This window comes from Oryctolagus cuniculus, chromosome 15, assembly GCF_051225735.1.
Source record: "Oryctolagus cuniculus isolate XC-2025 breed Fujian yellow rabbit chromosome 15, ASM5122573v1, whole genome shotgun sequence".
Classification (NCBI taxonomy): domain Eukaryota; kingdom Metazoa; phylum Chordata; class Mammalia; order Lagomorpha; family Leporidae; genus Oryctolagus; species Oryctolagus cuniculus.
In genome coordinates this window covers 61,289,294-61,301,368 of record NC_142881.1, presented here as the reverse complement: position 1 = coordinate 61,301,368, position 12,075 = coordinate 61,289,294, and the positions used below count along the sequence as shown (strand labels likewise).

The 12,075-nt window shown below is 49.7% G+C and overlaps 1 protein-coding gene across 1 annotated transcript in view; it reads right to left on the bottom strand.

The window, feature by feature from the left end:
• Positions 1 to 12,075, bottom strand: part of COL13A1 (collagen type XIII alpha 1 chain) — an 80,927-nt gene that overhangs the window by 30,400 nt on the left and 38,452 nt on the right. The window contains exons 18-20 of the mRNA XM_089314110.1: positions 10,516 to 10,560; positions 8,686 to 8,772; positions 7,032 to 7,085 (exon numbers count right to left, since the gene is read on the bottom strand). Of these exons, the coding sequence (XP_089170236.1) occupies positions 7,032 to 7,085; positions 8,686 to 8,772; positions 10,516 to 10,560 (186 nt within the window). The remainder of the gene's footprint in view (positions 1 to 7,031; positions 7,086 to 8,685; positions 8,773 to 10,515; positions 10,561 to 12,075) is intronic.

Here is a 12,075-nt window from a genome sequence, read left to right as displayed (position 1 = left end):
CTCATCTATTTGCTGCTTACAAGAAACACATCTTACCAACAAAGATGCACACAGACTGAAAGTGAAAGGTTGGGAAAAGATATTCCATGCCAACAGAAACCAAAAAAAGAGCTGGTGTAGCCATCTTAATATCAGACAAAATAGACTTTAACACAAAAACTGTTAAAAGAAACAAAGAAGGGCACTATATAACAATTAAGGGATCAATTCAACAGGAAAAATAGACTTTAACACAAAAACTGTTAAAAGAAACAAAGAAGGGCACTATATAACGATTAAGGGATCAATTCAACAGGAAGATGTAACTATTATAAATGTATATTCACCTAATTACAGGGCACCTGGCTATTTAAAAGAAAGGCTAAGGGACTCAAAGGGAGACATAGACTCCAATACAACAGTATTAGGGGACTTCAATATACCACTTTCAGCAATGTACAGATCAACCAGACAGAAAATCAACAAGGAAACAGCAGATTTAATTGATACTATAGTCCAAATGGATCTAACAGATATCTACAGAACTTTTCATCCTACAGTTGCGGAATACACATTCTTCTCAGCAGTGCATGGAACTTTCTCTATGATTGACCACATACTAGGCCATAAAGCAAATCTCAGCAAATTAAAACAAATCAAAATCATACCACACATCTTCTCGGACCACAATGGAATGAAGCTGGAAATCAGCAACTCAGGAATCTCTATAGCATATGCAAACACATGGAGACTGAACAACATGCTTCTAAATGAACAGTGGTTCGTAGAAAAAATCAAGAGAAATAAACTTTCTGGAAGCAAATGAAGATAACAACACAACATATCAAAACTTATGGGATACAGCAAAAGCAGTGTTAAGAGGAAATTTTATAGTAAAAGGTGCATACATCAAGAAATTAGAAAGGCATCAAATGAACTATCAATGCATCTCAAGGATCTAGAAAAACAACAGCAAACCAAACCCAACTCGTAGGAGAAAAAAAATTAAAATTAAAGAAATCAACAAAATTGAAATAAAAAAATACAAAAGATCAGCAAAACGAAGAGCTGGTTTTTTGAAAAAATAAACAAAATTGACACACCATTGGCCCAACTAACCAAAAAAAATGAGAGAAACCCCAACCAATAAAATTATAGATGAAAAAGGAAATGTAACAACAGATACCACATAAATAAAAAGAGTCATCAGAAATTACTACAAAGAGTTGTATGCCAACATACTGGGAAATCTAGCAGAAATTGACAGGTTATGGACATATACAACCTACCTAAATTGAACCGTGAAGACACAGAAAACCTAAACAAACCCATAACCAACACAGTAATTGAATCAGTAATAAAGGCCCTCCCAACAAAGCAAAACCCAGGACCGGATGGATTCACTGCTGAATTCTACCAGACTTTTAAAGAAGAACTAACTCCAATTCTTCTCAAGCTATTCAAAACAATTGAAAGAGAGGGAATCCTCCAAAATTCTTTCTTTGAAGCCAGCATCACCTTAATTCCTAAACCTGAAAAATATGCAACAGGGAGAATTACAGACCAAATTCCCTGATGAACCTAGTCACAAAAATCCTTAAAAAATTCTAGCCAATAGAATCCAACAAGACATCAGAAAGATCATCCACCCAGACCAAGTGGGATTTATCCCTGGTATGCAGGGATGGTTTAACAGTCTCAAGTCAATTAATGTTATACACATTAACAAACTGGAGAAGAAAAACCATACGATTATCTCAATAGATGCAGAGAAAGCATTTGATAACATACAACACCCTTTCATGATGAAAACTCTAAGCAAACTGGGTATAGAGGAACATTCCTCAACACAATCAAGGCAACATCATATTGAATGGGGCAAGGTTGGAAGCATTCCCACTGAGGTCTGGTACCAGGCAGGATGCTATTCAATATAATACTGTAAGTTTTAGCTAGAGCCTTAGGCAAGAAAAAGAAATTAAAGGGATACAAATTGGGAAGAAAGAAGTCAAACGATCCCTCTTTGCAGACTATATGATTATTTAGGGGATCCAAAGAACTGTACTAAGAGACTATTGAAACTCATAGAAGAGTTTGGCAAAGTAGCAGGATATAAAATCAATACACAAAAATCAACAGCCTTTATATACACAGACAATGCCACAGCTGGGAAAGAACTTCTAAGATCAATCCCATTCACAATAGCTACAAAAAAAAAAAAAAATCAAATACTTTGGGATAAACTTAACCAAGGACGTCAAAGATCTCTATGATGAGAATTGCAAAATTTTAAAGAAACAGAAGAAGATACAAGAAAATGGAAAAACATTCTCAATATCATCAAAATGTCCATTCTGGGGCTGGCGCTGTGGCGCAGCAGGTTAAAGCCCTGGCCTGAAGTGCCGGCATCCCATATGGGTTCCGGTTCGAGACCCGGCTGCTCCACTTCCAATCCAGTTGTCTGCTATGGCCTGGGAAAGCAGTAGAAGATGGCCCAAGTCCTCGGGCCCCTGCACCCATGTAGGAGACCTGGAAGAAGCTCCTGGCTCCTGGCTTTGGATCAGCACAGCTCCAGCCAGTGCGGCCATCTGGGGAGTGAACCAGCGGATGGAAGACCTCTCTGTCTCTACCTCTCTCTGTAACTCTTCTTTCTTTCTTTCTTTCTTCTTTCTTTCTTTCTTTCTTTCTTTCTTTCTTTCTTTCTTTCTTTCTTTCTCTTTCTTTCTCTCTCTCTCTTTTTTTTTTTTTTTTTTACAGGCAGAGTGGACAGTGAGAGAGAGACAGAGAGAAAGGTCTTCCTTTATCGTTGGTTCACCCTCCAATGGCTGCTGCGGCCAGCACACTGCGGCCGGCGCACTGTGCTAATCCAAAGCCAGGAGCCAGGTACTTCCTCCTGATCTCCCATGCAGGTGCAGGGCCCACAGACTTGGGCCATCCTCCACTGCACTCCTAGGCCATAGCAGAGAGCTGGACTGGAAGAGGGGCAACCGGGACAGAATCCGACGCCCCGACCAGGACTAGAACCCGGTGTGCTGGTGCCGCATGCAGAGGATTAGCCTATTGAGCCATGGCGCTGGCCTGTAACTCTTTCAAATAAATAAAAATAAATCTTTAAAAAAGAATTTTTAAAAAGTACATTCCTCGAAAACAATTTACAGATTCAATGTGATACCAATCAAAATACAAAAGACATTCCTGTCAGATCTGGAAAAAATGATGCTGAGATTCATATGGAGGTGCAGGAGACCTTGAATAGCTAAAGCAATCTTATGCAACAAAAACACAGCCGGAGGCATCACAATACCAGATTTCAAGACATGCTATAGGGCAGTTGTAATCAAAACCTGGTACTGGAATAAAAACAGATAGATAGACTAATGGAACAGAATAGAAACACCAAAAATCAATCCAAACATCTATAACCAACTTATATTTGATCAAGGAGCTAAAACCAATTCCTGGAGCAAGGACAGTCTCTTCAACAAATGGTGCTGGGAAAACTGGATTTACACATGTGGAACAATGAAGCAAGACCCCTATCTTACACCTTACACGAGATCCACTCAACATGGATTAAAGTTCTAAATCTACAACCCGACACCATCAAATTATTATAGAACATCAGAGAAATCCTGAAAGACATTAGCACAGGCAAAGACTTCTTGGAAAAGAACCCAGAGGCACAGGCAGCCAAAGCCAAAATTAATAACTAGGATTACATCAAATTGAGAATTTCAGTACTGCAAAAGAAACAGTCAGGAAAGTGAAGAGGCAACTGACAGAATGGGAGAAAATATTTGCAAATTATGCAACTAATAAAGGATTAATAACCGGAATCTACAAAGAGATCAAGAAATTCCACCACAACTAAACAAACAACCCACTTCAGAGATGGGCCAAGGGCCTAAACAGACATTTTTCAAAAGAGGAAATCCAATAGGCCAACAGGCACATGAAAAAATATTCAGGATCACTAGCCTTCAGGGAAATGCAAATCAAAATCACAATGAGGTTTCACCTCACACCGGTTAGAGTGGCTTTCATACAGAAATCAACAAACAACAGATGCTGGCGAGGAGTGGGGAAAAAGGCACACTAATCCACTGTTGGTGGGAATGCAAACTAGTAAAGCCACTGTGAAGACAGTTTGGAGATCCCTCAGAAACCTGAATATAGTCCTATCATAGGACCTAGCCATCCCACTCCTTAGAACTTACCCAAGGGCAACTAAATTGGCAGATAAAAGAGCTATCTGCGTCTCCATGTTTATTGCAGCTCAATCCACAATGGCTAAGACATGGAATCAACCTAAATGCCCATCAACAAAAGACTAGATAAATTATGGGAGGGGCTGGCACTGTGGCGTAGTAGGTTAATCCTCCGCCTGCAGCCCTGGCATCCCATATGGCTGCCGGTTCTAGTCCCAGGTGCTCCACTTCCAATCTGGCTCTCTGCTGTGGCCTGGGAAAGCAGTGGAAGATGGTCCAAGTCCTTGGCCCCTGCACCCACATGGGAGACCCAGAAGAGGCTCCTGGCTTCAGATTGGCATAACTCGGCTGCTGTGGCCAATTGGCAAGTGTGCCAGCGGGTGGAGGACCTCTCTGTCTGTCTGTCTGTCTCTGTCTCTCCTCTCTCTGTGTAACTCTTTCAAGTAAAAATAAATAAATCTTTTTAAAAAAAGGAAATTATGGGATATGTACTTTATGGAATACTACACAGCGGCAAAAAAAAATGAAATCCAGTCATTTGCAACAAAATAGAGGAATCTGGAAAACATAATGCTGAGTGAAATAAGCCAGTCCCAAAGGGACAAATATCATATGTTCTCCCTGACCTGTGACAACTAACTGAGCACCTAAAAGGAAACCTGTAGAAGTGAAACTGACACTATGAGGAGCAATGACTTGATCAGCCCCTGTCCTGACTGTCAAGGAACAGTTTACTATTTTATTCTTTTTGTATTTTCTTTTTCTACTTAATACCATTGGTTGAATTCTTTACTTAATGCAAAATTATTCTTAGGTGTTTCAAACCAATAGAAAAATAATCCCTGTTAAAAATAAGAGTGGGAGGCCAGCGTTGCGGCTCACTAGGCTAATCCTCCACCTTGCGGCACCGGCACACTGGGTTCTAGTCCCAGTCGGGGCACCGGATTCTGTCCCGGTTGCCCCTCTTCCAGGCCAGCTCTCTGCTGTGGCCCGGGAAGGCAGTGGAGGATGGCCCAAGTGCTTGGGCCCTGCACCCCATGGGAGACCAGGATAAGTATCTGGCTCCTGCCTTCGGATCAGCGCGGCGCACCGGCCGCAGCGCACCAGCCACGGCGGCCATTGGAGGGTGAACCAACGGCAAAGGAAGACCTTTCTCTCTGTCTCTCTCTTTCTCACTGTCCACTCTGCCTGTCAAAAAAAAAAAAAAAAAAAGAGTGGGAATAAGAAAAGGAGGAGATATACAGTTCAGCACACATTCCTTCGGACTTACCCCAAGGGTAAAGCTAAAAACTTGCTATGGGACTCCAAATCCCATTAAGTTGGCAGATATCAATGCCATCTTACTTGTTAAAGTGATCAGTGTAAGTTCATAACTGATTATAAAGATAGGATTAAGTGTCAAAGGGATCACATAAATAAGACCAAGTATCTGCTAATAACAACTGATAGAATTAAAATGGAGAGAATGATCTAACATGGGAAGCGGGCCACACAGCAGACTTATAGAGTGACAAATGCCCAAAAGAGCACTCTGGCCTCAGAATCAGCCCTTAAGGCATTTTTATCTGGCTAAAGAGCCAATGAGTGCATTTCAGGCATGGAAAACCAAGACACTGTGGCCAAAAAAAAAAAAAAGAAAGAAAGAAAAGAAAATGAACTAAATGAATGAAAGATCTTTGTGAGTGAGATCCTGATGGAAAGAATGGGCCATCAAAGAAAGAGGTACCTTTCTCTGGAGGAGAGAACTTCCACTTTGTTTATGGCCCTATCTAAATAATGTTGGAATTTGTGGATTCAAGATGCTTCCATAGCCTTGGCATCTCATGACAAGAGCCTCAGTTGATCACTGACGTCACAAATAAGAGTGTCAATTGTTAAATCAACAATAGGAGTCACTGTGTACTTGCTCCCCATGTAGGACCTCTGTCCTTAATGAGTTGTACTATGAGAATTAATGGTAAAACTTGTCTACAAACAGTACTTTATACTTTGTGTGTCTGTGTGGGTGTAAACTGTTGAAATCTTTACTTAGTATAGATTTGATCTTCTGTATATAAAAATAATTTAAAATGAATCTTAATGAAGAATGGGATGGGAGAGGGAATAGGAGGTGGGACTGTTTCGAGGAGGAAGGGCAGGTATGGGGGGAAGAACCGCTATTTCCAAACGCTGTACTTAAGAAATTTATATTTATTAAATAAAAGCTTTCCAAACAAAACAAAACCTGACCTGCAGCATGAAGCATGGGGGCCAGGGAGGTCCTAGGAGGACACAGGCATGGGGATACCAAACCCCCAGAGTGGGCTGGGGCATTTGTTCCTGTTGCAATAGGACAAAGGGGTAGGAATGGATGAAACTGTGGTACAGCTGTGACAAACAAGTCACAGTTCCAATTTCTCTGGGATAATGTTACCAATTGAAGACCCTTAAAAAATAAGATAGAAAGGAAAAATGAATGTTTGCAGCCGGCCAGCTAGGGGGGTGTGAAGCCACTGCCCTCTCCAGGTAAGCTGCCCTCCTACTCCCCCACGCCCCATAGCATTTCATTTGTGGTGTGCCTGTGAGGGACACAGCAGCGTTTGTAGCTGGAGGGAAGTGAGAATCCCACCTGGACCAGAGGCTGGGGAAGCTACCAGAAGCCAGGGTTCTGTGTCACTCCAAATGTCCCATCCCTGGGCAGGGCTTTGCACACCTGCTCTCTTGAGGGATGGTTTTCTAAAGCCCAAGCCAACCAGGCGAAGTAGAGGCAAGGGGTCATGGCCACTGCCCGAGGGACAACAGAGACAGTGTCTCCAAGCAGGGGAATGGGCCTCACTCTACATCTCCCAGAGGTGGGACTCCTACCTTTTCTCCTTGCTGTCCTGGGGGGCCGGTTTGGCCAATGACACCTGCTTCTCCCTGGGAAAGAGCAGAGAGGTGGAATGAGGGCATACAGGGCAGCTGGGATAGCTGCTTGAGATGGTCTTGCCGCTTGTCTGGGTGTCTTTCCTCCACCTCCCAGCTGGCTTCCACTAACTCTCAACATCTCATCTGTCTAACGGACTTCTGTCTGGGCGCAGCTCAGGTCTCACCTCCTCTGAGAGCCCTCCTTGCTATCTCCCTTCCTCCTCTGAGTTGTGTGCCATGCTCTGGAGTCCACCTACCCTGCCAGGCCCTCCTCTGTCCTTGGTTAGCACACATGTGGTCACTTGTGTCGCAGTCCCTAGCTGTCTTGGGGTAGTAGGGGAAAGTCATTCTGGAGCCTGCATCATTTGAGAAGCGACACCTGCTGGGTCCCAGCTGAGCAACAGGGGGGAGCATGAAGGCCCTGGGCACCTGGTTGGGTGGGGGGACCCAGGAGGCCCAGGGGGAGGGGGAGGAGCGCACTCCGAATGCTTCACTTATCCAACATTTTGTCTGGGCCTGTAAACTGGATTTGAATTCTTCTAGATTTCCCCCTCTCTTGTCTCAGGATGCAGGACAATAGTGGCCAGACCACCAGATGCCCAGGCCCTGTGGGGCCAGAGGGGCTGACCCTGGAGCCTAGGAGGCAGGGGCTCGGGCTACCGTAGGATGGGCATGTGGGCGTAGCCTGAGACCCTTCCCACCCCTTCATTGGGTGCCTCCAGGGCCCCCCGGCCCTGCTGTGCCCCTGGAACTGTGGGCTTGTCCCTCCTGCTGGGTAGTGGACAAGCCACGAGGAGCTTCCCTACAGCCCTGTGAGTGCACAGCCTCAAACGGTGAAGAGCTCCCATGGGACCCGGGCTGTGGCACAGAGGGCTTGAGCCACGCTGGTGACGCTGGCATCCCAGGTCAGAGCACCAGCTGGAGCCCCGCTTGCTCTGCTTCTGACCCAGCTCCCTGCCCCTGGGCGCCAGGGAAGGCAGCAGGAGACAGCCCGAGTACTCGGCTCCTGCCCATCCACGTGGGAGACCCAGATAGAGTTCCGGGGTCCTGGCTGTGACCCGGCACAGCGCCAGCTGTGGTGAAGCAGTGGGTGGAAGACCTCTCTCTCTGCTTTCAAAGAAGCCAGGAGCTCATGCTTTCCCCCTCTGAGCTGGAAGGGACTCCCTCGGCTTCCCTGGCTGCTGAAGGAAAGCGAACAATGGGGGAGATCTGCTTTGGAAAACCAAAGTCTCACCGCGGCAGCTTCCAGCCAGTGAAAGGAAGGTGAGGGTGGTCCCCTTTGTAGCCCCCTTGCTGCCACGTGCCTCCCCGCCTGCCAGCTCCGGTGGGCCCAGCGGACCGCTGCCCTGTAGCCTATTCAGAGCTGAGCTAAGGGCATTTTCTGGCTGACCCAGTTGCATCATCTCCACCCGAGTCCACGGGACCATCCATGTTTCCAGGACGGGCACCTCTCCCCGGGGGCCAGCCGACACCTGCCTGGAAGCAGGAGCTCAGTGCGCATGACCCTGTGAGAACTCACTGGGAAAAACCACACACCTGGAGCAGGGCAGAGCTGCAGAAGGCAGGGGTTAGGGACAGGCATCTCCCTGACACCGACCCCAGGAAGACTTACCTTTGGCCCCGGAGGGCCAGGGAGCCCTGGGGGGCCAGGATCCCCCCTGCCTCCTCCAATGGCGTTGCCAGCATCGCCTTTCTCTCCCTGGTGGTGGGGGGCGGGAAAGGGAAGGGCAGTCACACCACTGGCTCTCCCATGCTCGGGGCATGGCGGGCCCCTCGCCTGTTCTCCCCACTCCCGGTCTACAGGGGTGGCGGCAGAGGCCACCCCTCAGTGCAGGCTGAACACAGGGGGACACCAAGGGCTCTGGGGGCCCTAGAGCTCTTCAGAACCCAGCCTGGTCGGACCTGGCCGTGGGGTTGGAGGAGAGAAAGGAGCTAAGCCTGCAGCTGAGGCAAGAGACCCATCGGCACCTGGGGCTTGAGCCGCGTCTCTCAATGTGTGCTCCGCGGAACACTGCTCAGGGGCTGGGAACATTGGGAACATGAACAAAAGGTCTGTAGGCTAAACAGTGTCCAGAAATGCAGTCGTGTGGAGCTCTGGGTCCCCCTCACTGCACGGGGCTCAGAGCCTCCGCAGCCGGGGTGCATGGACCTCCTGGGGGGCCTGAGCCATGCAGCTCTCCCCAAACTGACTTGACTTGGAGTCTTTTTAAAAAATGAAATATGAGGCCAGTGCTATGGTGCAGCGGATAAAGCTGCAGCCTGCAGTGCCGGCATCCCATATGGACATGGGTTCAAGTCCTGGCTGCTCCACTTCCTATCCAGCTTCCTGCTAATGCATCTGGGAAACAGTGGAGGATGGCCACTTGGGCCCCTGCACCCATTTGGGAGACCCAGAAGAAGCTCCTGGCTTTGGCCTGGCCCAGTGCTGGATGTTGTGGCCATTTAGGAAATGAACCAGCGAATGGAAGAGTCCCTCTCCCTGTTTCTCCCCACTTTCTCTGTAACTCTTCCAAACAAACAAATCTTACGAAAGAGATAAGAGAGAGAGAGAGAGAGAGAGAGAGAGAGGAGAGAGAGAGAGAGGGAGGGAGGGAGGGAGAAGCAATGCAGCCATGACCCCTTACCCACAGGGGACAAGTTTCAAGACCACCAGGGGTTGCCCATAGGAGCATAATCAATGACTTCTCTACACAGGTACACTTGTGATAAAGCTTAATTGTAAGTCAGGCACTGTGAGAGATCAGCAGCAACAACAATAAAATAGGACCACAAGTTGCTGCAGTAAAAGCCATGGGAATGTGGTCTCTTTCCTTCCTCACCGCATCCGAGTAGTGTTTTTTTTTTTTTTTAATTTGACAGAGTTATAGACAGTGAGAGAGAGAGACAGAGACAAAGGTCTTCCTTCCGTTGGTTCACCCCCCAAATGGCCGCTACGGTCAGTGCTACGCCAGTCTGAAGCCAGGAGCCAGGTGCTTCTCCTGGTCTCCCACGCGGGTGCAGGGGTCCAAGCACTTGGACCATCCTCCACTGCCTTCCTGGGCCACAGCAGAGAGCTGGACTGGGAGAGGGGCAACCAGGACTAGAACCCGGCGCCCACATGGGATGCTGATGCCACAGGCGGAGGATTAGCCAAGTGAGCCACGGCGCCGGCCCCCTGGCCCGAGTAGTTTCTGATGTGGACGACTGAAACCACAGAAAGTGAAACTGCAGAGCTGGCAGTGGGAGGGGGATCGGGGGCTGCAGGGGTGGGGGGTGGGCTGCAGGGCTGCCTTCTGCGCTGCTGTGAGGAAATCTGCCCACTTCCAGCTTCTTGTTTAGCCAATCAGGGCTTATCCTCTGGCTCCTCCCCCAGCCCCAGCCCCTCTCTGGGAGAGGCCAGAGCAGCTCAGGGGCCTGAGACTGTGCAGGAGGGACCCACCACCCAGGGCTCCACCATACTTACTTTCTGTCCCAGGAGCCCGGGGGGACCTGCAGCCCCCTTCTCACCCTGTGGGGAAGAGGTAGACAGTGCAGGTTAGGAACCGGTTCTCAGGGTGCCTGGGAAGGCCCAGCCTCCTGGGCCCAGGGCCTTGGCCTTCCTCACTGCGCTTCCCTGTCCCCACCCGGGGCTGCACTTCCTCCTGAACCCCCAGGGAGGGCAGCTTCATCCCAGGCACCTGTACCACTGCTCTCCCTGTCCCCAGGGGCAACACCGGGCAGCAGCGCTGGGTCCCTTCCGTGTCCCAGTGCCCCCTGCCTCCTGCTCTTGGTCCCATTCTCACAGTCCAATCAGAGACCCCCGCTTTTCTGCTTACTCCCCTCTGCCTCTGGGGAAGACCAAGGCCACCCCACCGGAGCTTTTCCCTGGGAGGAGGATTCTGAGGAGCCGGCCTCCTGCTGGCTTGGACAGTGTCCCTCCCCCGACCCCCCCATGACAGCCTGAAGTCCTAGCCCCAGCCCTAGAACGAGACTTCTCCGGGGCCAGGGTCACTGCAGATGCAGTTAGGGAAGCTGAGGTCACTCAGGGTGGGGGTTGCGGGTCCCTAACCTGTTGTATTGCACTCAGGGAGAGGCCGTGCAAAGGTGGAGGTGGAGATTGGGGTGTTGCTTCCCCAAGCCTGGCCCACCAAGGTCACCAGCAACTTCCATGGGCAAGGGCAGAATCCCACAGCCCTCGGGAGGAGCCAGCCCTGCCGAAGCCTTGCGCTGGCACTTCCAGCCTCCAGTTGGTTCCTTGCTAGACAGTCAATTCCTGGTTCTCAAGCCCCCAGCCTGAGCAGGCTAACCCGCCTCCCCCAGCAGGGGCTCCCACCACCAGCTGTCCCTGTAACATTAATTACCGCGCCCCTCAGCGACACCGGAACTCAGCCTCCTTCCACAAAGGAAGCCTGGGACTGGTGACGGCCCCTCGCTGGCCAGCTCTGCTGGTCCAGCCCCCGGGGCTCCGCCTCCCCTGTGCACGGCACCCAGGCCCCCCTTGCAATCATGCAGAGTTGGAACAGGATGCGGCGTCGGGACAGGTTCTGAGAAAGGCGGCAGCGGGCAGGCTGGTTGTGGGGGGAGCAGAGTGAGCGTCGCACACGGGACGCCAGGTGGGGGCGGTGGCTTCTGAGACCTCACTCTGTGTGCGCTCAGGTGCTGATCGACCGTCATTCCAGCACGTGTCACAGTGGCCTGGAGGCTAGCAGGCCACAGGCAGGGTGCTGGGTTCTGGTGTGGGCTCTTCCTGGCTCGCAGCGGGAGATGGAGAGGACGTGGCAGAGAGAAGAGAGGAAGCCGCCTTCTCTCCGTACGAGGCTGTTGATCTCAGCGGCCTGGAGCTCGCCGTGGCGACCTCATTCAGCCATCAGCATTACCTCCAAGGGTAGCCGCCCGGCACACAGCGGCACTCTCGGTGCACACACACCGTTTGCGGCCCTTTAAGGTTACAACGGAGCTGGACAGGTCCTCTCCCCCAGTGACATGGCCCTAATGTCACACGCAAGGCATCACCCACGTGTCTGCTGTGAAGCACACGTCAACA